The sequence below is a fragment of the Erythrolamprus reginae genome, chromosome 2 (assembly GCF_031021105.1).
Source record: "Erythrolamprus reginae isolate rEryReg1 chromosome 2, rEryReg1.hap1, whole genome shotgun sequence".
NCBI classification, from domain to species: domain Eukaryota; kingdom Metazoa; phylum Chordata; class Lepidosauria; order Squamata; family Dipsadidae; genus Erythrolamprus; species Erythrolamprus reginae.
The window spans coordinates 229,856,956-229,881,180 of NC_091951.1; the positions used below are offsets into that span (position 1 = coordinate 229,856,956).

The 24,225-nt window shown below is 40.1% G+C and overlaps 2 protein-coding genes across 8 annotated transcripts in view; one reads left to right on the plus strand and one right to left on the minus strand.

Annotated features, from left to right (window-relative positions):
• Window positions 1–7,844, plus strand: part of TSTD2 (thiosulfate sulfurtransferase like domain containing 2) — a 27,577-nt gene extending 19,733 nt beyond the window's left edge. For both annotated transcript variants that reach the window (XM_070742229.1, XM_070742230.1), the window contains exons 8-10: window positions 1,608–1,766; window positions 4,634–4,772; window positions 5,822–7,844. In XM_070742229.1, the coding sequence (XP_070598330.1) occupies window positions 1,608–1,766; window positions 4,634–4,772; window positions 5,822–6,045 (522 nt within the window). In that variant the 3' untranslated portion in view covers window positions 6,046–7,844. The remainder of the gene's footprint in view (window positions 1–1,607; window positions 1,767–4,633; window positions 4,773–5,821) is intronic.
• TMOD1 (tropomodulin 1) overlaps window positions 7,411–24,225 on the minus strand; it is a 40,406-nt gene continuing 23,591 nt past the window's right edge. For 2 of the 6 annotated variants that reach the window (XR_011558271.1, XR_011558270.1), the window contains 7 exons: window positions 19,141–19,230; window positions 16,240–16,367; window positions 14,313–14,420; window positions 13,229–13,372; window positions 11,530–11,674; window positions 10,048–10,161; window positions 7,411–8,291 (listed from right to left, as the gene is read on the minus strand). Coding sequence is in view for 4 of the 6 variants with exons in the window: in XM_070742232.1 (XP_070598333.1) it covers window positions 8,227–8,291; window positions 11,530–11,674; window positions 13,229–13,372; window positions 14,313–14,420; window positions 16,240–16,367; window positions 19,141–19,230 (680 nt within the window). In the remaining 2 variants the exon portion in view is untranslated. The remainder of the gene's footprint in view (window positions 8,292–10,047; window positions 10,162–11,529; window positions 11,675–13,228; window positions 13,373–14,312; window positions 14,421–16,239; window positions 16,368–19,140; window positions 19,231–24,225) is intronic. The other 4 variants (XM_070742232.1, XM_070742231.1, XM_070742234.1 and 1 more) reach the window with 3 other exon arrangements.

The following is a 24,225-nucleotide window of genomic DNA, read 5'->3' on the forward strand; positions in this document are numbered from 1 at the left end:
CCGCAACTGGTGCTCCAGGCAAATGCCCCCCTCGCCACAGCTGAAAGATGGTTCTCTAATGTAAGCTGTGGATCGAGGAGGACGCCCAAGTTGTGGACCCTCTCTGAGGGGGTCAATAATTCCCCCCCCCCCGGCAGGGTAATGGACGAACAGATGGAATTGTCCCTGGGAGGCAAAACCCACAGCCACTCCGGCTTATCCGCATATACTATGCCTGATTCAGGGATTATGCTTAGGAAGAGATTTGAGGCAGTTCTGGGCTTGGCGGAGATCTATCAGGATGCTGAAAGACTGTAGTCACTTCTTCAGCTTGAGCACTGCATAAATGGTCCTGCTCTGCATGGTGAGGTAAGGAGGAGTGTATGGTCAGCAATTAGCACCACTCAGGTGACCCCCATGACCCAGATAAAACTCCAGGTGACCTTAAAAACTGCAAATCCTTTCTTCATTGCTTATTTGACCCCTATGACAATCATTGTGTTGTACCACATGATTCTTGACAAATGTATATTTACTTTTATGTACACTGAGAGCATATGCACCAAGACAAATTCCTTATGTGTCCAATCACACTTGGCCAATAAAGAATTCTTTTCTATTCAAATGACCAGCTTGTCTGCAACGAGTATAAATCCTTCCATTCCCCACCATCCAGTCAGAGCTGAAGAAGCTTCTTGAATGAGAAGCTAAATGTCTTCAAAGAAAAACCAGAAAGTCCAGTTGCCTCTTGACAAAAGCACCCTTGGACATTTAGCACTGGAAGAACTAGCAAAATATCAGCCTTGAGCCTACAGGAGGGCTGGAACTTTATTCAGTCGAGCTCATCTGCACTCTGTTGTAATTAATTATGAATTATATACTCAAGATGAGCAGCTGTACAGAGTGAATGTTCTAAATCAAAGGTGTCAAACTTCATTTAATTGAGGGTTTATTTGACCTTGGAGGGCTGGGGTGGGTGTGGGCAGCTTAATATCACTCGTGTTGGGGAGCCTGCAGGACCGGAGCGCTCTGCCAACAAAAATGGGCTTCCAAGTTCCATTTCTGGTTGCGATAGCCTCCTGCTACCCTCTGCCAATGAAAACGGAGCTGGGGAGTACCGCCCGTGACTCTTGTGAACTCAGTTTTCTGAGCTGATAGCCTCCTGCAACCCTCTGCCGGCAAAGATTGAGCTCAGAAGGGCCGCAAGCAGCCCTTGCAAGCTCTGTTTTTGCTGGCTGAGGCACTGTGGGCCGGTCCTTCACTAAGTGGAGCTTTTCAACCAGGGCCTGGATGACTGCTTGTCAGGGATGCACTGAATAGGAGCCTGGTCTGGATAGCCTGTCATATGCTTCCAACTCATTATTTCATGTTCTGAAGAAATCCAGCAGTAAGTCATAGTACATTAATATCTGCATTGAAGACATAGTTGATCTTATATAATGCTGCTCAGTTTTAATACTCTGATGACGTTAGTAGAGGACTAATAAAAGCTTAGTGATTTTAGTAGTTTTTAATACATTTTAAACATTCCCGAGATCGCAGTGGCTGTTGCCTCTTCATTTATAAATATATTGTACCTGGAACTCGCATTTTTAGGTCAATTCTTGATATCTATATTTAAATATCAGGGACATTTCCAAGGCTGTCTGGCTCCCAACATTAGGAAGTTCAGCTACTTCCCCGTCTACGTAGATGAGAATTTGGACCTCTTCAGGGACAAGCGCATCCTGATGTACTGCACGGGAGGAATCCGCTGTGAGCGGGGCTCAGCCTACCTCAGGTCAAAGGTGAGTCACCTCAGGGGAAAGGAATTGACTTGGATCAGGTGTAGGATTTGCACAAGGCATTCACAGTTTCCCTGGCAGATCTAATAGGCCCAATCATCTGGCAGTTACATAATGGTGAACAAAGTCAGACTCTAGAGCAGCGGTCCCCAAACTACGGCCCACGGGCCGGATGCGGCCCACTGAGGTCTTTTAACCGGCCCGCAGCAGCACACGAGATTTTACTGATCGATATAATAAGAGGGAGAAATAGAGAGGGAGAGAGAAATGAAGAGGAGAGATAGAAAGGGAGAAATAGAGAGGGAGGAAGGAGAGAAAGTGAGAGATACAAAGAGGGAGAGTTAGAAAGAGTGAGTGAGAGAAAGAGAGAAAAGAGAGAGAAAGAAAGAGGGAGAGATAGAGAGGGAGAGAGAAAGGAAGAGGGAGAGATGGAGAGAGAGAGAGAAAAATGAGAAAATGATGGAGGGAAAGAACGAGGGAGAGGAAAATGAAACAAATGAGAGAAAAGGAAGAGGGAAGAGAGAAAGGGAGAGGAAGGAGGGAAGGAAGGAGAAATGGAGTTTGTTGATTTAAGTTTAAATTTACTTGTTAATAAAGAAGTATAAATTACTTTATTACTTAATTATTAATTACTTAATTACTTATTACTTCTTTATTTTAAATATTGTATTTGTTCCCATTTTGTTTTTTACTTTAAATAAGGTATGTGCAGTGTGCATATGGATTTGTTCATAGGGTTTTTTTTATAGTCCGGCCCTCCAACAGTCTGAGGGACAGTGAACTGGCCCCCTGTGTAAAAGTTTGGGGACCCCTGCTCTAGAGCAGTGATGGCAAACTTTTTTCCCCTCGGGTGCCGAAAGAGCCTGTGTGTACGCTATCGTGCATACACAAGTGCCCAAATCCACAATTCAATACCTGGGGAGGGCAAAAACAGCTTCCCTCGCCCCCCAGAGGCCCTCTGGAGGCCAGAAACAGCTTGTTTCCCAACTTCTGGTGGGCCCAGTAGGCTCGTGTTTTACCCTCCCGATGCTCCAAAGACTTCCCTGGAACTGGGGAACAGTAAAAATGACCTCGTCCACCTCCCTGGAGGCTCTGGAAGCCAAAAATGTCCTCCCAGAGCCTTTGTGCAAACCAAAAATTAGCTGGCCAGCACACACATGCATGTTGGAGCTGAGCTAGGTCAATGGCTTACGTGCCAGCAGATATGGCTCCATGTGCCACCTGTGCCATAGGTTCGCCAGCACTGCTCTATTTGAACTTCAACTCCCAGAATTCCCCAGCCAGTGAATGCTGGCTGGGGAATTCTGGGAGTTGAAGTCCAGATATCTCCAAGTTGCCAAGGTTGGAAAACACTGCTCTAGAGAACAACAAATTAGCCTGCACAAAATGGCCTGAAGTATTTAAACTAATTACTGTTAAAAAAAAAAAAAAAGCTGGGAGAGAGCACCTGCTCTTTCACCCCCTGTAAGGGATGAATCATTGCAGTTTAGATAAAAGATCAAAATTATCCTTGAATAATTTTGTGAACAACTGTGAATAATTTGGGGGGGGGCGGAGGGGAAGCTGAAACAGACACCTTTGTTCAGTGCAGTAAAAACAAAGGGAGCAAATCTTGCCCTTGCTGCAAAAAATGTTCTGCGTACGGCCATTCTACGGAGGAGCAAACAGCCAATACCAGACCCCAGAATCCTATGTAAAAGATGGTATCATTTAGCCCCACCCAGTTTTCTTTGACATAATATAGAACTTACCTTCATTAGAGTTGCGTGACCTAGAACAGGGGTCTCCAACCTTGGCCACTTTAAGACCTGTGGACTTCAACTTCCAGAATCTGGATTGGGGAGAGGATGTTTAAGAATAGAAATGGGAGAGTTTTATATCCTGGAGATCTTGTGCCCCCCAGTCTTCCCTTTCTCTTTGGGGTGGGAAGGAACTTGATTCAGAGGTCTTTGTAATTAATAGCTGGGGGCTATTTTGGCAGTTTTGTCACCTTGTTCAATCTTAGTATTTTGCTATCTCTCCTGGGTCAGTGTCTGGAAAAAACCCAAGTTCTTCAAAATAAATTCAGATGTAATTAAATTGCTAATTTTTGTGAGGTCACAAATATACATTACTCACACTGAAAGAGCAGTATTGTCGTTTTTAGCCTTCAAGTTCAGTTTCGACTCCTGGAAACAAGTCCCTGCAGTTTTCTTGGCAAAATGTTGGAAGTGGTTAGCTAGTTGCCTGCTTCCTAGGTCCGAGAGAAAGGACCTGGCCCAAAAATCACCTGGTTGCCTTTGTATCTAGGATGGGACTATAATTAATGGTGTTCCAGTTTTTAGCCTGGTGCCTTAATCACTCCATCTGGCTTTCCTGGCAATTCTGTAAATTGAAATCTACGCATCATAAAGTTGCTCTAGAGCAGGGGGGTCCTCAAACTTGGCAACTTTAAGACTTGTGGCCTTCAACTCCCAGAATTCTCCAGCCACTAAAGAATTCTGGAAGTTGAAGTCCACAAGTCTTAAAGTTGCCAAGTTTGAAGACCTCTGCTGTAGAGCTAGGCCTCTGAGTTCATAGAGAATAGCCAAGCATGATTCTGGAGATTAGTTTTAGGATATGAAACAGGTTGGCTTCTGCTATTAGTTGATATAAAATCCATATATAAAATACTTCTCAGTCTTTGTTTAAAAAGAAGAAAAATATAGAAAATTCACAGCTTGCTTGGCATATATATTCTTATGAAATAAATCTTTCATAACAAAATGCAGCAAATTGATACATTCCATTGTTTTCTGATAACCAAACTGGTTATATATAGATTGTAGAACCTTTTGTTGGCTTTTCGGAATTTCTAAAACTATATTGGGTGTGGTGTTACTTTCGACCAGGGTGTGTGCACAGAAGTATATCATCTCAAAGGTGGCATCCACAAGTACCTAGAAGAATTTCCCGATGGGTTCTACAGAGGGAAGCTTTTTGTTTTTGATGAACGTTATGCTATTTCCTCAAACAGCGACATCATTTCAGGTAAAGTATCTGAGCGGCACCTTTGCTGTATGCATCCTTTAAGCCAGCAATTTGCAATTTACTATAGGTGGGCTCCCTCCTGCTCAGCTTCCTTCAATCAGCTGTCCTTTGTATGAAGAACAAGATGGCTGGGCCCAATGAGAGGCTGTAGTCCAGTTCATATAGTTGGGGAAATTATTTGGAAGCATTAAGGGTTTTTTCCTTTATACTTAAGGCTTTTTTTTTTTAAATGAATGACTTGCTGCCCAAATCCTTTATCCTGGCATACATTTCAACTAACTATGGTTTGGTTAGCCACAATTAAAACCCAAAATGAACACACTGTATCTCATAAATCGCACACTGCTTTTCCCCCAAGTGTTTTAAGATGTTGAGTTTCGATCAGAGAAATTTACACTCAAATATCTGCCCTTCCATCACTGGAAGATGGAAGGCAAGCCATGCTTTTTCAACTAATTTGTATTACAAGCTTGGGATTGTAGGAAGATAGTCACATTCAATTTAACATACTGTATTTAATGGGCTTCAGATACAATGGGCATTCTTTTTACTTGTTCTTCAACCCCATTTAAGGTTGATTTGCTAAACCATTTAAGCCATTTTTCAAAAATTATGCAACTACATAAATGTCAACTGATACAGATGACCTATATGCAGATTTAACAGGCATTTGGATTTAACAGAAGGGGCCTTCTTCTGAATAGTCTATTAAATTAAGGGTTTTCTATAAAGGAGGAGCCTCTCATGAGTAGCAGAGCTTGCAAAATAATTATGGGGCCTAGATGAAATACATAGCAACTAATATGGAATGCTTGGTTTAAGCTAAATGTGCTGTGTGATCCCAGCCACTGTGCTCAAAGCATAATTTATGATTTAGCTGTCCCAACTAATCCCAATTCATTGTGTTTTACTGAATAAACCATGGATAGTAATGGGTAGCTGTATGAACCCAATCACACTCTGCCTACGATCATTGGGAAAATATGATCAGCAGCAACCATAAACAACTGCCCCCCTAACCAATCTAAGTTTGCTTTCCTCCCCTCCAGCTTGCCGTTACTGTGGGACACTCTGGGACCAGTATCGTCTTTGCTCTACCCAGCTCTGCCGTCAACTCGTCCTGACATGTCAGCAGTGCCAACAGAAAGGGCTTACCGCCTGTTGTCCTCTCTGCCAAGAGAAAGGTCTTACCCTGGCGCCTTCAGGACAAACCTTCAAAGAGGAGTGTGAATGTACAGGGACCCGGCAGCGGGTACCGGTGGAATGCATTTGACAACCCCTGAAGTTATACTGCCTCATGATTGCATGAGATGCCGGTTCTGAGACGTGTTTTAATGGGATTTGAAGGAATTAATTGTGTGGGGCAGTTGAGCAGCTCTTCTGTTTCAGCTGCAATCAAAGTTTCAGTGTGTGACTGGATTCTTCTCAGAAGAAATTGCATGCAGGAGAAAAATTCGATCATATTTAGTGTCTTCCACCAAGACAGTTTGAAGTTCTGACATGTGATGCTTTAGCACAGCCTAATTTACAAACAATGGGGAAAAAATGGATCTCAACTCAACAGGGAAGGCTATAATGCATTCACCATTAATGTTGCATAGAATTCTGTGCCAGTTATGAATGCTGCCAATTAGCAGTAACAGAATTAATGGGATGTCATCTGTTGACTGTGAATTGGGCTGTATTGCAGAGTTAGAGGAGCTTTTTCATCCTGAAGATTACACTTTGGGCCATAGGAATTAGGGTTGCTAATATTATATAATTAAAGTAAGAGGGGTACCACTTTTTGATCCATTTTCAGGAGTGTTAGGAACAGAAGTATCAGGTACTCTTTTTGCTCAATTCCCATAAAAGTCAAACTTGCCCCAGTTTTAGGGAAGAGATGTTTCAGAGTTTAAACACCATGTTGAATATCTTAAAATATCTCCTATCTGTCAATAGCAGGAAGCTTTATGTATAGCGCCTTAAATTGCACAGAGATATAATAATAATAATAATAATAATAATAATAATAATAATAATAATAATAATAAATTTAATAATGCCATCCTTTTTGCTGTTTTAAATCCTCCAATCTTTCTTCAGATGAAGAGTGAGTCCAAAGATTAAAGCTATGCCTGTTCCTGGATGCTCGCCGCTCTGAATCATTACAGGTTCTAATGATACTATGAGCATCAATGGAAATCCACCATGTCCCTTTTAGCTGTGGAATTCTCATCTCCATTTGGGGAGGGCAGAATATGACACCGTCAAGTGGGAGTCATAAAAGTGAATGGTACCCTCTTTTGGCAAGGGAGGCAAAATCATATTTATATGGCTTCAACTTTTAGCCGTTGTCTGCAGAATGTAAGGTCACCCTCCACCAAGGAAGTACAGAAGACTTGTGCAGTGAGAAGAAGAATCCCCATCAATAGTGTAGGGAGACTGGCAAATCTTGCCTAGGTACTAATTACTCTGCTCTGGCAGAGCAAATGGACTGGAATGAATCCAGAACTTCAAATGAAGCTTTCAAGCATTCTATCCCATGCAGCTTTTTGCAAAAGCATGTTAGATTAGGGAGACTGTCGCTACGAGAAAGAGAAACATAATACAAAAATAAAACATTCACTTCGCAAGCATAAAGAGGCCTGACACACCCTTGTGTGATTTATCAGATTTAATCTATATTTTAAGTTCTGTTCTTCAGGAAAATTAGAAATAACTAACACCCCATTCAGCAGTTGCCTTTCTTGTGACTATTGCTTGGGATGGTATTTCTCAACTTGGCAGCTTTCGCACTGGTGGACTTCAACTCCCAGAATTCCCCAGCCAGCATCTTAAAAATTGCCAAGGTTGAGAAACCCTGGCTTAGGGAAACAGTGGCCTTACATATTTTTGTGCTGGAGGGCTGTGAGCTGCTTTAAGTATAATAGATTATTCTAATGCTCAGTTGCTGGATGTTGCTGGCTGATTTCAATTATCAAGTCTTTAAAGTGATTATGTATATTGGGGTGATAAAAATGCTGTCGAATTAGCAGAATCTTTCTAATTCTTTCAAGATGAAAATAAAGTATTTTTTTAACATTTCAGCTACATTTTCAGAGCAGTATTGCATATTTTATTGTTATTAACTACTCATGCACATCGGAGCACGCACGCGCACACACATACACAAACTAGGCTGTGATCTAACTAACTTCAAACTATTCCTGAGCCATGATATCTTTCACCAGAATTCAATATTTCACCTTATGGTTGACAGGCAAAAACTTTGGATTACTCTTTAAAAATAAAAAATATTATATTCTACAAATCGATAATGAAGACCTTTGCCTATAATAACTTTAATTTAAATTTTTCATGTGCAAGGGTGTTGTACGAAAAACAAGCTGCATAAAATCATCGCACAGTTGCCTTGCTTCCGTAAGCCATCATAAGCCAGTGCAAGCTTACGGACACATCTCCACAACCAAAACTACACCCCAGTTCGACACTTGGGAAAGATGGGTCCAGTCAGGTCTGCAAGTCGTCTTTTTCTCACTGAGGAAAAAAAACACAGTCGAGGTCAGGACAGATTTCTTATGTCTAGAAACGGGGAGGTCCATAAATACTCTAAATTATTGCTTTACAAGACCACTGGAGAGAAGGACAGATAGCTCTGGGTGTAACAATTGGAATACTAAAACCTCTAATCACCTTTGAACAAACCTCACTAATTTAATGTTGGATATTTAAACAGAAATTAAATGTCTGAAAACACTAGGCTGAATTAATTGTCAGAGCTCCTTTTGTGCCCTTATTGTGGCTAATCAATTTTCTTGGAAAACTTATTTTTGTGAAGCACTAAGGGACTATTGCATCGTTTTCCCCAGGACTGAAACTGGAATTCCTAGAATTCTAAAAAGTCAATTTAACAGTGCAATGCTATTGGTATCCAATCAGAAGTAATCCTTATGTTAACCAAACTAAAATGCAAATATGCACAAGACCATACCCCCTCTGTCTAGAGCATGGGTTTTCAAATTTTCAGGCTGCAGAACCTGTTTGTTAAAAAAAAAAATCAGAATCCCTGATCAAAAGAGCTGCTGCATGTCAGCTGACAAGCTCTGTCCTGTTATTGAGTGTTGCTACTGATGCCCCTGAAAAACATTGTTGAGGTGGGAGCAGATGGTCAACTGTATTCAAACATTTCTTTTTCTCCTTTGTTCCTTGCAGAGATTTTTTTTAAATCCATTATTTCCACAAAACTAAGTCCTTGCAGAACCCTGATTGAAAAACCCTGGCCTAGAATAGGTAATTGTCCATTGCAATTAGACTAAGAAGAAAAGTGGACTCTGCAATGTTTATTTTACACCTTCTTTCTCCATCCAAATTTCCGCAGATATTAGTTCCAATTGGATTCTTAATTATGTAACTCTGGTTACAGTTTCCTACTTATGATTCTTTGGGGGAACAGCAACTCTAGTTAGAAGAGTTTGCAACGAAAGAAAATGGTGCAAAAGACAACTCAGGTTTATGGCTGAAATGATCAAAGAATTTGATTTTTCCCCTCCACCATGGAAGGTCTTGACATTTTACATGGGAATACAGTACATGTTTTTAAAAAATCTTCACCTAATTGGAAAAATCAAGGTAAATGCCGGCTGTTGAAGTAGCACTTCACAAAACAGGCGTACTTTCCTGACAAAAATAAGTGCTGTCCTGTTTTTATCAGATGGAATTGTTAGCATTACAATAAAGGCAGCCCTAATGTAGAAATAAGCTTTAAGAGGGTATGATAATCTGGATAACATTATCTAACCTCATTTGGCCTAGTCCTGGTTGGCCAGCCACAGGTTTTGTGTTTGGGCTGATAACCTTTAGAACTGTTTACAGCAGAAGTCTTCAAACTTGGCAATTTTAAGACTTGTGGACTTCAACTTCCAGAATTTCTCTTTCTGTGCTGGCTGGAGAATTCTGGGAGTTGAAATCCATAAGTCTTAAAGTTGCCAAGTCTACAGGGTAGATTCCACATTGAGGAAAGTTATTTCTAAGCAACTATTGTTCCCACCTGAAATCACATGATATTCAATGGCAAAAGTCAATCACATAAGTAAGCAGAAGGCAAAAGAAGAGCAAGGACAGAATGAAAGAGTGAGTCACAGTCATGCAACCATAAAGATAGGTGGTGTTTTCCTTCCAGTAAGGCAGCTATTTCTGAAGAATCAAAGAACATCCTAGAGAAGGTTATGCACAGAAGTGAAAGGGGACAGTTGGAACCAAGTGGAATAGCAGAGAAGCACTACTAGTTCCCAACCTGGGAAGGAGAGGAAAGAAATTGCCAAGTGGAGATTGCAGGGAAATACTTATACATCTTCCAGTTCCAGGGCTGAGGAGTTATGTCAGGCACCGCCACTTCCATGCATACAAGCTGCAAATAAGAACTAAGTCAGATCTCTTCTGTAGAGCTCTTGCGCCAAGGTGGTCAACTGAGACCACCCAGCCAATTTATTTCTTACAAAATCTATCCTGATAAATAACTGATAGCTTGCTCCCCCAGGTAATAGGTCTCCCCCTTGCTCATCCAATCAACAATAGAAGCTTCACACATTGTGGAATCCTTGATGTCGTGTAAACACAGCTGTTTGATTGTAAATGTCTCATTACCTAACTAGGTAATATCTATTATCAGAAAGAAATATCTGAAAGTTCAGAGAGCACCAAAGGCTCCAGAGTTTAACTCTGAGCTACATATAGCCTCTTCTTCATATTTCCATGAATGCAGTTTAATACAGGCAGGCATATTTTGCAAAGCAGCTCCTTTGTTAATAGAGTTAATCTTCTATGAGCACTAGGGAATTGCTTATGCTAATTTGTAGTTCTACAACAGGTCAGGATTTTCCATTGTTTGTGAGCTGGAGTGTTTGTAATCTATCTGTATATTCTTTATGTAAGCTGCATGCTTTACATGCAAACTGAATCCAAATAATTTCTATCGAAGGATCTCCCAAGTCCATGAAGAAATTTTGCAAGTTAAGATAGCAGATAATATTGGTCCAGACCAATGACCTGAATCATCTGAAGGCAGGTTCATCTACTACTAATTACATTCCAGGTGTAGAAGCTTCCCCTTCCACCCAGAAAAGTTTGGCAACATCAAACAAAATCTAAACAAAATCAATCACAAACTCACACTTTGAATACTTCAGGAATAGCAGCCAGGGATTTAAGAGAAAGAGACCACATTTTAAAAATCAGATGCCTTTTCATTAAAAAAAAACAACCCGGAAATAATAATCTGCCTTTCTATATATTTCAAAGCTTCCAATTGACACAGGAACTTTAGTTGTAACTCTAATCAAGGAGTCAATTCATTGTATTTATTTATTTATTTATTTATTTGTTCGCTTGTTCTTTTATATTTCTAGGTAGAATCTTGGTCTCCCTCATTTTAATATGCCAATTTGTGATATCCACCCTCCACTCCCCACAAAAACCCTACCCTTATATGAATCCAGCACTCCCCCACCCCCATAAATATTGAATGAAGGAAAACTGATGCACCTACAAAAAAATAACAAGCAATCTCTTCTGCTCATTAGGGAGCCCATAAACAACATCTTTCCCAACCTGACGTTCTTTATTAGTGCTGGACTGCAACTCCCAGAATTTTCAAACAGAGGTGACCAGTTAAAGAAAGCTAATATATAACCATGCCACCTCTTGGGTTGATAGATCAGGAAGCATGGCCACGTCCACCCCAAGAACCCATAAATTTGTGGAAAAAAATAAATCTTACCCAGGTCATTGTTGTCCATCATAGCATTGGATGCCCGAAGTCTGGGTCCCTGTTGAGTGAAGTTATAACCAAACTTCAAGAGAGACGTGTTTTTTTCTAACATACTGGCGATCTCCATTTCTACCTTGTTGCCCAAAAGTTGGCACTTAAAAAAGAATAGAAAAAAAAGCATAGAAGCACTTTTGAATTTTAGTTGCTTTTCTTGCAGCTTTATGCCTACATGGTTTGGCAGTAAAGAGTTCTGAAAGTTTCATCAGAAGAGAGCAGAATGTCCCCCACTCCTCTATTATGCTGGAAGAGGAAGGATTGCCCAAGACCATAGTTCCCTCTAAGCTGAGCAGTGAGCAATTGCTCGCTTAAAAATTATCATCAACTCAAAGTTTTCCAAACCTGCCCAGAAGCCGAGAGGGAAAGAGTGAGAGGGAAGGAGAGAGAGAGAGGAAGAGAGAGAAACAGAAAGAAAAAAGAGAGGAAGGAAAAGAGAAAGAAAAAGAATGGGAGTAAGGAAGAGAGAAAGAAAATCAAAATCTAGTTTGAAACTAGCTCAACTATTTAAGTGGCATTTTGATATTGATAGAGTTGCCCTATTATGAGCTCACTGTTATAGACACACAGTACAGTATTTTATTTTGAAATTCTCTGAGGCAAAACAGGGTGGGTTTTTTGTTTGTTTGTTTGTTTGTTTGTTTGTTTATTTGTTTATTATTTCTGTGCCGCCCAGTCCCGAAGGGACTGCCGCTCAAACACTATACTTTTCCGCCCACCCCCCAAAAGAATTAGAGGGAACACTGCCCAAGACTAGGATGAGAGGAATTATAACCTACTGAAACTATAAGGAAAGGCTAGTAACGTTATTTGTAATCTTGGAGTTCCAGGTTTGTCTGGAAGAAATTAAGACCCAGAGAATTTAGACTCTAAAGCAATCTAGACCAGTGGTTCCCAACTTTTTTTTGCCCATGCCCCACCTAAGCATCTCCAAAATCCTCATGCCTCCCCCCACCCAACATATAAGTTTTACTATTCAAAAAGTGAACTCCTACTCATGTGGAGGAAGCCTAAAAAGGCCATTAACTTGGTTTAAACAAGGTTACAATTGCCCCTATTAAAAATCAAATTGTTCACGCTGGGAACCAGGGATCTAGACTGAAAATTCTCTGGAGCCAGTGCTCTAATAATATTTTGCTGTAGCAATTAAAATTTTAAGGAGTCACATGATAGAATAAAAGACATTTTATGCCAGGTGTGACCTTCCCCCCCCCCATACAACAAGAAGCCTTTGATTGAAAATATCAAAGAGTGAAAACACACATAGCATTTATAAAGCACTACAGCCACATGGAAGCATCCATCATCCTTGCCTACAGTCCAGACAAGTGTTTCTCAACCTTTGCAGCTTGAGGCTATGAGGACTTCAACTCCCAGAACTCCTCAGTTAGTATACTGGCTGGAGAATTCTGGGAGATGAGGTCCACACAGCCTCAAGTTGCCAAGAGTAAGAACTACTGATTTGGACAGACCTGTTTCATCTCTAAGCTGAATGTAAAAGACAAGCATATGTAATGGTTCATTGGCTATTCCCCCAATATCCTCAAATGTCTTTCTATCTCAGCGTTGTAATACAATGTCCAGAATCAAAATGGAAAAAATAGTTAATGCTTGGACTGTAAAATCTGGTGGAAGCTTATTCTACAAAAATTACCTGGTTGTCAATTTTGAGTTCAATTAGTGTTGTGTTATTCTGCAGGGCTTTTATCAGGGCCAGGATTCCAGATCCAGTAATAAAATTTGATTCCACATTTAAGCTCTTCAATACACTGTTTTCTTTTATCATTTCTGCCAACGCCTTCCAATGAAAGAGAAGACAAAGAGAAAAGCAAAATACTTGCAAAATATTATTACTGTTGCTAATAACTTTCAGCAAAGGTTCAATACAAGAAAGATTTAATCCAAGAATGCTTTTTTTGGTCATGAGTTAACTACACTGCTGACTCAAACCAAAGTTTTCTATTTTATCTTTCGGGTGACTTTGAGAAACTCACAAGGAAGCTTTGACACATCACAGGGCTGTTATTGTAGGGAACATTAGTGGTCCCCTAATAAATTAGACCCAGCTACTTCAGTTCACAGCTGCCAACTCACTGCCCAAGGAAGTTGTACAAAGCGAAGGCAGGATATAAATCTAATCATGAACAAATTAACATAAGATTATTTTACATGTGAAAACAGAAATTAGCTTTTAGTGTTTGGAAATCAGCTAGGAGGATAACAATAAAAGTTGCAAGATCCAGTCTTAGTCGGTCACGGGGAACAAAACTTTATTCTTTAAAGCTTTTGGGTTTGTGCTGGAGTTTATCATCAGAGGAATCCTCTCTCCACAGCTGGGCTCTAGCATGAGCTGAAAAGCTTGGAGAAATAAAGCTATGGTCCCAATGATTGACTCAGTTTGGATTCTGCAACATTATCCTGGGACACATACATTTAGCTTCATTAGCAACAACAGAAATCCTCAAATTAGTTTAAGGATTAAGCTGAGAATTCAGCCATAGAGAGTTCTTTGTAAAGAGAACAGCTCTGTTATCAAGGAACCTAAAATCAATGTAAGACTGAACACATGACAAGCTTCAAGAGTATAAGTTACCTTCTTAAAGGGGCCGTGTTTTAGCTTTAGGGATTTGTATTCTTTTAAGAACCTGCAGTTTTTCAGTGGATCCACTGTAGAATTTATAGTATACTTGACAAATAAAATAAAAATAAAGATTGGGTGCAAATCATCTGACACTTACAAAGGCAACAGGGTCATTACTTCTTGTTCCTACTATGCTAAACTTTTTCACATAGGTGTTGGTCTTCAGAGCTTCAGCATAGGCTTTCAAAATAGGTACAGGGATATCCTTTAAAAGAGAAACATCAGACAAGGGTGATATGAGCTGGGACACAATCATACATTTAAAGGAATCATGGCTCTCCTAAATCCAGTGACACCCTTTAAATCATTTCAAACATATCAGTTCTGTGCTGTTAAGCTACATTTTAGCTGCTGAGCTCTTAATCAAAAAAATAAAACCATTTGGAATCATTTTGTTTTATTTATTTAGCTTATATACCATCCATCTTGCCTGGATAGTGTGGAGTGGGAACAGAAGGTAGGAACCTCAACCTCATTTTAAAACAGGTAGAATACTGCATTGGTAAAATATACTGCAAAGAAAATCAAGCAACTGCATTTGGAAAGTAAGATGTCCTTTTGGTCCTTCTGCCATACTTTAAATTCTTCCTTGAATTAGAATTATAGTCCAAAATATGCCTGGAGCAAAACATGTGCAAATAACTTGGTTTTCTTTGCTGCATCAGCTTTGTTTCATATGTTAAATATCAGAGAGATAGATAGGGAAAGCATCTGTCACATTAATGCCAGCTATATTTTCTCTTAAATGATTGATTGCTTTTTGATGGAAAGAATGATATACAGTGGTACCTCGGTACTCAACCACAATTCGTTCCAGAAGTGTGGTCGAGAACCGATTTGGTCGAGTACTGAATTTATTTATCCCATAGGAAATAATGGAAATGGATTTAATTGGTTCCCAGCCCCTGTTAACTCGCTGGGAACCAATTAAATCTGTTTTCTTTATTTCCAATGGGATAAATAAATTCGCTACCCCAAGCTGCAGGAAGGGTGGGGGCTGCTGCAATCCCGGTAGCTTTGGGGGCTCTTTTCCTCATTGCTTCCTTTTATTACCTGTAAGCAGCTTCAAAAACTTTCTCCTTCCCTGTGGCCAGTAGCAAGAGCGCCGGGAACGTCACGTGATGAAGGGAAGCTGCTGGAGCCATCTCAGCAGTTGCTGCCGCTCCAGCAGCTTCCCTTCATTACGTGACTTCCCGGCGCTCTTGCTACTGGAAGGGAAACCGCCGCTGTTGCAGCCACAAGGAAGGAGAAAGTTTTTGAAGCTGCTTACAGGTAATAAAAGGAAGCAATGAGGAAAGGAGCCCCCAGAAGCTGCCAAGATTGCAGCAGCCCCCACTCTTCCTGCAGCTTGGAGCTCTTAGAGAGCTCCTCAGCCCCCTGAAGCTGCCGGGATTACATTTCGGATAATGAACAAAATTTTCTCTGGCTGTTCGGTATCTGAATTTTTGTTCAGATACCGAAGCAAATTTTTGCTGAAAATTTTGTTCGTTATCCGAAATGTACGAGAAAGGAAGAGTTCGAGTACCGAGGTACCACTGTATATTGTTTTAGAACTACCATCTCAGTTTAACTTCTCTTTCATGATTTAAATGTCATTCTGATGTGAAAAAGATACCTTTTCAACAAGTCAATTCAAGTAATGGAGGGAAAAGTCATTGCCTTTATTCTCTAGAACCTCCTGGGTCATGGAGAGGGGGATGCAAATGGCAGCATATAACAAACCTAGGTTGAGCTTCAAAAAAGGCATTCAAGTCCAATTTGGTAAATACTTGAATGGGTGACCATTCAAGGTTAGCCTACATCATCTTTAAAAAAATCTTGGAAGAAGACAATAAGGAGCCTCTTTATTGTGAAGAAACCAAAGAATGTATTTCTGTTACAGAAATAGACTTACAACCACAATTGTAACCTGAGTTTCTGTTGCTAAACAAGGCAGTCACACCTGACTTTATGAAACTTAGCAGAGTAATTTAATAGCCCCTTCTGCCTATTTAAAGCAAACCCAGGTAGAAAGGAAATCATACCTTAATATTATTGAGATTAATTTCCTGAAGTTCTGGATCATTATTTTTTACTCGTTCCAAAGTTTCTTCTACATTGGTCGAATTTGGCTCATCAGGAACTGGTTTATACTGGGTGGGCTTAATTATACCTACATGAGTGAAAGAGATAAATATCCATGTCCATTTGCTTCTGACCAGTCATTAGCGATACAATGAAAGAAGAGTAGTAGCTTTACTCTTACTGATCTTGTAAGCCTCAACCCTGATCTCCTAAAAGCTTACAACATTTGTAACAGCATTTATTTCACTCAGGGTATAAATGGAGAAATTGAGTTCTCTGATGTTGGATTCTTATGAAAATTAATTAAAATAAGTTCAGTACCAACCAACCACTGATACAGTTTTAAATTCTTATTGGCCAAGTGGTGACGAAAATATCCACAAAGATATTTTGCTGACTCCTATTGAAATCAATAAGCCACTGACTTGAATCGTTTTATCTCTGTGTATATATACTTGCTAAAACTTCAAAAACAGAGCAGGAATTGTGCAATAAAGCTGTTAAAACTGAATTAAGAACTATTAATTAAAATTACTGTTTGTAAAATAAGATGCTGTATTCAGATTTAATTAATACTATCTACAGATACCAGATTCTGAATCTTACTCAAAAATGCAAATCATTCTCACTAACACATTGTCCTGCCGGGCTCTATGGTATGAATCTCCCGAAAATTCAAGGGTACAAATTTCAGACACACACACCCTTGAAAGTTCAAAAACAAGGTTCTTTATCACAAAAATTCAAAAGAAAAAAGCACCCTTTTTGTATTGCAAAGAGCACTCATCCCAAAACAGCCTGGTAGTCTGTACAATCCCCTTAATCAGTCCTTAAGTACTTAGCTAGCAGCTGTGAAGGAACATCACAGCCCTCCTTCTTCCATGAAGTGAGACGCCCACACTTTGCTCTGCTTTGGTTTCAAAGTTGTGAAAAATCAACAAACAAAGTCTGGAAACAACAAGGCACGGTCCTGAAGAAACAACGATCAGATAATCTTCCACAACGGCCAAGCCAGCACGCTGCTATTTATATCAGCAGCTCTAATTACTGGAGCTCCACCCAAACACAGGTGGCCTCTCTTATCTCCTGTAATATTTCTTCAATTGGTGTCTTCTATGCATAATTCTGCACATGCATGGGTCTGACACTTCCTCATCTGAATTGACCAAAGATAATGGAGATTGGCTTCCTGGGCTGTGTGCCAAGCCCCCCTCTTCCAAGCCACCCCCACCTTCTTCTTCATCCGAGGAAACTGCACTCCCTGACTCTGTCGGCAACAAAACAGGCCTAGGACATGTTGATGTTTCCCCTGCATCCACCTCCACATTCCTTGGGGCAGGAGCTGGGCCAGAGCCAACCACAACACACATGCAGACACTTACTCCTTCCAATAGAAACACACACCAAAGAGAAAAAAAAAATACCGTAATTAGAATAGAACTGGAGCAAGAGAAACGTTGTTCCGAGAAAGAAAAGGAAGATTCAGTGGTTAAAAGCTAGGGTCCACAAAAGCTCTATGTTGTGATTTCACAAATGTACATAAAGGGGCAAAATTTGCCTTGCAAACAACACAACGCTGCTTTTGTAATTTCGATGAAAGCACTGGATTTTGGAGCTGGTTAATAACAGAAGGCAAGAGAAAAGGGGGAGGGGGGAGGGGGGGAGGGGGGAGGTATGGAGACAATATTGCGAGAAAAGCAGACCTATTTAATTTCATAGAAAGTTTAAATTCAACAGGAGAAAAGTCCCTCCAAAAAGCAAGCTAATTTTTAGACTGATCTTCAAAAGGACTCTATCTGGTATTTGGAGCCACTTGCAACCAGAGGTGGGGTCCTACCAGTTCTAACCGATTCTTTAGACCCGTTAGTACAGTGATTTTCAACCTTTTTTGAGCCGCGGCACATTTTTTACATTTACGAAACCCTGGGGCACATTGAGCGGGGAAGAGGGCGACTAAAAAAAGTTTGGACAAAAAAATTCTCTCTCTCTCTTCCTCCCTTTCGCTCTATTTCTCTCTCCCTCCCACTTTCTCTCCCTTCCTCTTTCTTTCTCTCTCTTCCTCTCTTTTTTGCTCTCTTTCTCTCTCCCTCCCTCCCTCTATGTCTTTCTCTCTCTCTCTCCTTCCCACCCTCTTTCTCTCTCTCTCTCTTGCTTTCTTTTTCTTGTTCTCTTTTTCTCTCTCTTCTGCTTTCTTTCTCTCTCTCTTGTTCTCTTTCTCTCTCGCTCGCTCTTTCTCTCTCGCTTTCTTTCTCTCTCTCTCTCTCTCTTGCTTTCTTTCTCTCTCTTTCTCTGTCTGAGCTTCGCTGCACACCTGACCATGGCACACTGGTTGAAAAACACTGCGTTAGTAAACCAGTGGTGACATCACAGAGTCATTTCTGGTGATGCCAGTCAGTGTGTGCCTCAATCTTGTTTTTGGCTTTGCGCATGAGCAGAAGCTAAGTTTTTGGCAGTGAAGATGTGCGTGCGCGGGAGGAAGTAAACCAGCGGCAAGGTAAGTTAGAAACCACCCCTGCTTGCAACTCTTGCTTATTCTTTTGTTTTCACTACCGTCTACTCTTTTCATTAAATGTAGCAACACACAGAACTATAGGTGGGAACCAAATGTATAAGTGTTGGGCAATTATCTGGATTTGAAGGGGGGGAAGTGATTCTGAATAGTGTGGAAACATACATAATTCCTTTTGAATTAATGTGCCTTCATGGAGTACGACACAAGCATTATCACACATTCTGAATCTTCTTCCTCTCTTGAATCTGGATTTAATCTGAATCTATACTGTTTTATTAACTGTAATTATAACACTGCTGCTTTTGACTTTTGACTGTTAGATTATTGTAGTGTTGTAAACCTTACTTACTGTCCAATCCTTCTTTGTTGACTATAGTTGTAGACCCCCGTGCTTCGTAATATTGTTGGTTACTCATCAACGTATGCATGCCAAGAATAGCTACATGAGAGAAGGGGAAAAAATCAAAGAAAACTGAGTTAAATAAATGTATACATTTGTCATTCCTGGGAAAGTGATAATCTGGCCAAGACACTCAGTAGCCTAGAAAAAACGTGAAGTAACAATGATAAAATTTATTTTGAAGGGAATGAGAACATCCATTGAAGCTCAGCACAACTTGTATGTGGGTTTTTTGAATGAAAATGAAGTACTGTAGGCTGTAGCTCTTTTCTAAAGCACTGACTGCCACCTACAATTTTTGTAAATACTTAACAAAATATTCAATCATTGATTTAATAATTCCTTACCAAGGAACTCCAGGAGATAAAGCTCTCAAAGAGATATCTGGAGACCCATTGGAGGAACTTAAAAGAAGCAAGCTAATGAAACAGATAAAGAGTCCATATCTGGGATTATCTTGTGGTGACAAGGCAGAAATATTTCTCTGAACTTATTCTCTCTACCAATTGGATAAATGAAATCTTCTTTACATGGGGTTGCTCTGGAAGACCACTTAAGAAACTGTAGCTGTTCCAGAATGCAGCACTGCAATGTAGGGTACAATTATGGATGCAATTCACGATGCTGGTTATGACTTCCAAGTCCCTTAATGAAATAGGGCTATTCGAAGGATGGCTTATCTCCAATGGTTTCTGCTGAATATACTTATGCAAATTATTACAGTATATTGTAATCTTCCGAGCAGAGTTGTACCACAGGTAGGCCTTGAATTATGACAATTAAACCCCAAAATTCTGTTTAAATTGTTAAGTGAATCTGGCTTTCTCATTGACTTTGCTTGTTAGGAGGTTGCAAAATATGACCCCAGGACACTTCAACTATAATAGTAGTAGTAATAATAGTAATAATAATAATAATAATAATAATAATAATAATATATTGGATTTGTATGCCGCCCCTCTCCGTAGACTCGGGGCGGCTAACAACAATGCTAAAAACAGCATGTGACAATCCAATAATAAAACAACTAAAAACTCTTATTATAAAACCAAACGTACACACAGACATACCATGCATAACTTGTAATGGCTTAGGGGGAAGGAATAATTCAACTCCCCCATGCCTGGCGGTATAAATGAGTCTTGAGTAGTTTACAAAAGACAGGGAGGGTGGGGGCAATTCTAATCTCCGGGGGGAGTTGGTTCCAGAGGGTCGGGGCCGCCACAGAGAAGGCTCTTCCCCTGGGGCCCGCCAAACGACATTGTTTAGTCAACGGGACCCGGAGAAGGCCAACTCTGTGGGACCTTATCGGTCGCTGGGATTCGTGCGGGAGCAGGCGGTTCCAGAGGTAGTCTGGTCCAATCATAAATACATACCAGTTGCTAAGCACCCACATTTTGAACACATGATCGTAGGGATACTGCAATGGTTGTAAATGTGAAAAACAATCATAGGTCACTTTTTAAAACGCTATTGTACCTTCAAATAATCACCAAACAGATGGTTGTAACCGGCATATACAGCATATATTGTAATCTAGTCCCTTGAAGTGTTACATACACAGGATTTGCTATAAGATATGGTAATTTATCCCAAACAATTGATGCAGCATTCTCTTCAGAATAAAACTGAAAATCTACTCAATCTTCACATCTTAAAAAGTTTACTCTGGGAGGTACCAGGTCTAAGAAGAGTTAAACTGCATTGGGGAACTTAACAACAATCATTATTTCATTAAAACAAAGCAAGGTTTCAAGCCCATGACTCATGCAGATTTTACTAATAACTTGGTTTTGTTAGATATCTCATTCTGTTATCTGGGCACCAGAAGCAGCCTTTGGAATAATTAGCAATAGCACTTAAGTTTATATACTGCTTTACAGTGCTTTACAGAGTCAGCATATTGCCCCCAACAATTTAGGTCCTCATTTTACCCCCCTTCAGAAAGGTGGATGGCTGAGTCAACCTTGAGCCTGGTGGGATTTGAATTGCCAAATTGCAGTCAGCTAGCAGTCAGCAGAAGTAGCCTGCAGTACTGCACTCTAATCACTGTGCCACTGTGGTTCATACATTCAATTCAAAGAGATAACAGAATTACTCAAGCCTAGCAGAAAATTATTGGAGGACAGAGCAAGGCCAGGGTCATGCACTAAATATTGTGGATCAGCAGTGCACAAAATTGCCAGCACAAATATGAAATGTAGATGTATTTGTATGTAAACATGCACAAGCAGCTCTTGGAACTATTGCACATGTATTTGTTTTTGAAAAGGGCAGAGAAAAATCTATACCAGTGGTTCTCAACCTGGGGGTCGGGACCCTTTAGGGGGTTGAACGACTGTTTCACAGGGGTCGCTTAAGTCCATGGGAAAATACAATTAAGTCCATGGGAAAATACAATTTTCCCATGGTGTTAGGAACTAAAACTTCTTTCTGGTGTCTTGGAACATATTTTTACAATCTGACCAATCAGGTGTTTACAGTGGGGGTTTCCCTCTGACCTTCCTGCCAATCAGCTTAAAGCTCTGTTGGGAGAATTGGCGCTGGACTTATGGTTGGGGTTCACCACAACATGTGGAACTCTGTTAAGGGGTTGCGGCATTAGAAAGGTTGTGAACCACTGATCTATACTGTCTTTGGGTAGAACAATCAGTTGTCGCTCTTTACAGATATGCAGAACTACTCATTAGTAAATATCCCATCTTGGCTTAAGCTTGGGGTGCATTCATTAGTTGCATACCCAATTTGCTATTTTAACACAAGTTGGATTCTTGGTAGATCTTTATTCATGAGCGCCTAGGGAGTAAGAATATTCCCCTTTGCCAGTCTGCACGTGATGAAGGGAATGTGGAAACCAATGAGTAAGCCTTTGGTGGAAATTCCAATTCACAATCCAGTTTGTGCAAAAAAGAATAAAACGATAAAGCAGCAAAAATGTTTTGGAAAGCGGCAGGCCTAATGCAGTCTTGCATTCGTAAAGCAGGACTATGAGGTCACCAGCATGGTTCTCTTACAGTCCTTCTGCAACTTCTGCTGAGATGGATGATGTCATGGAAATATGAGAGGGAAGAGGCAGCAGGCTGGAAAAAACAGACACAGTTAAGGCAGGAATGGGGTTGCTTCAGGGAACTTGAGCTGAATAAAGGGAGTGGAGGGTTGTTTTTTAGTAAAATCAGAGAGATGAGGGTTAAGTCACATTTTTGGAGAATAAAGCCAAGCTCAGGTGAGATGAAATGGTGAAAAAGGTAGCCCCAAATCCCAGGAGAAAAGGCAAAATATGAATCTAACAAAGAGATACATGCTGGTTCTTATACTTCTCTCTCCACATGACATCACAGAGAGGAAGAGAAGAGTTGATCCTTGGATTACAGCGCATCAAAATATAAACATTTGGATTGACTGCACTGGACAAATGTTGTCCATTAAATCCAAATTTCCGTCATTTGCTTTGATTTTTCTCACTTACGTAAATTGATAAAGTAAGCATGTTATAATTTGAAGCTGTCAATTTAAGGGACAGAGTCAAGATTAAGTCAAAATATGACAAAAAATGTTCACTGCGTACAAAGCCACTAAAATCAAGGATTTATTGTATTTTAACACCAAATTTGCTCTAACAAGAAGGAAGCTTCAGTACAGTATGCTTTACTCATATAAAAATTCTGCCCATATTATTTTCCATATTTGAAAAGGTCTATAGGTTTCCCCCAGTAAAATAATCCTCAGTTGTCTGTCCTTTTCTTTCCTTCTTAGAGAAAGTTCAATGATTTCCTGCTTTACTAACTTTCTTCACAGCTTTTCAAATCCTTGTCCGACTTCACATTTCTGTGAAATTAATTTACTATGCTAGCAAGATGGGAAAGCATTAAATGGATCATACTTTTTTCCCCCATTCCAGTTATCAGCTTTAAAAAAACCAGCCAATCTTCAGAAAAAATACTTACCTTACACCAGTGTTTCTCACTGATGTTGGCTGGGGAAATCTGAGAGTTTAAGTCCACAAACAGTATGTCAGAGTTGACATAGTTGAGAAACATTGCTTTACACCAGGGGTTTGGCAAAAATGGCTCTTCTATGACTTGTGGACTTCAACTCCCAGAATTCCTGAGCCAATCATGCAAATCATTCTGGGAGTTGAAGTCCATGTCATAGAAGAGCCAACTTTGCCTACGCCTGCCTTACACTCTGTAATATTCCTAGCTCTTTCCCAGCCAGACTATCCAGATTACAAATGGCTTACAGCAGACAATGAACCCTTTGTTGGAGGGGGGAAGTAAGAAACCACTATATATTTTTCTCTTTTTCTGAAATGGGCTTGGCTGACCAAACACATAAACTATCCTCAATTGCTTTCCAAGCTTTTTCAAAGGACTATCTTGGCAAGCCTAGCAAAACCTTGTGTGCAGAAGGGTAGGAAAAGTTGAAAGAAGAAGGACGGAAATAACCAGCTTGTTTTGCCATTATTCTATTGTACTGCCAGCAAAGGGCTAAGCCAAATATTTGTATTTGCAAATTAAGTAATTGAGACTTTATTTATTTTATTTTATTTATTTATTTATTTATTTATTTTGTCCAATTGAAAGTTAAGGAGAATAAAAACGTGTAGTAGTAAATATCAGGGAAGGGATAGAAGAAGAGATATGAGAATAGAATACATCAATGAAGAGTAGAGGAAGGATATATGAATGGGAGAAAAGATATATAAAATATAGGAGAGACAATTGGACAGGGGACGGAAGGCACACTAGTGCACTTATGCTCGCCCCTTACTGACCTCTAAGGAATCTGGAGAAGTCAACCATGGAAAGTCTAAGGGAAAAATGCAGCCTTCAGCTGCTTACTGTGCTGTCCCATTGCAGTTACAGAAAGAAGAAATGCAAATCTGGTAATTACAAAGAGGATGAAAACAATAATAATACACACAGAGAAAGCCTTTATTAGACTTTCTTTCAAATAAAAGCCACTTACCGTATATCATTTTATAGTGTGATTTCACATATTGTAGGGGGCCACAATGCAGCACCTTTGGATTTG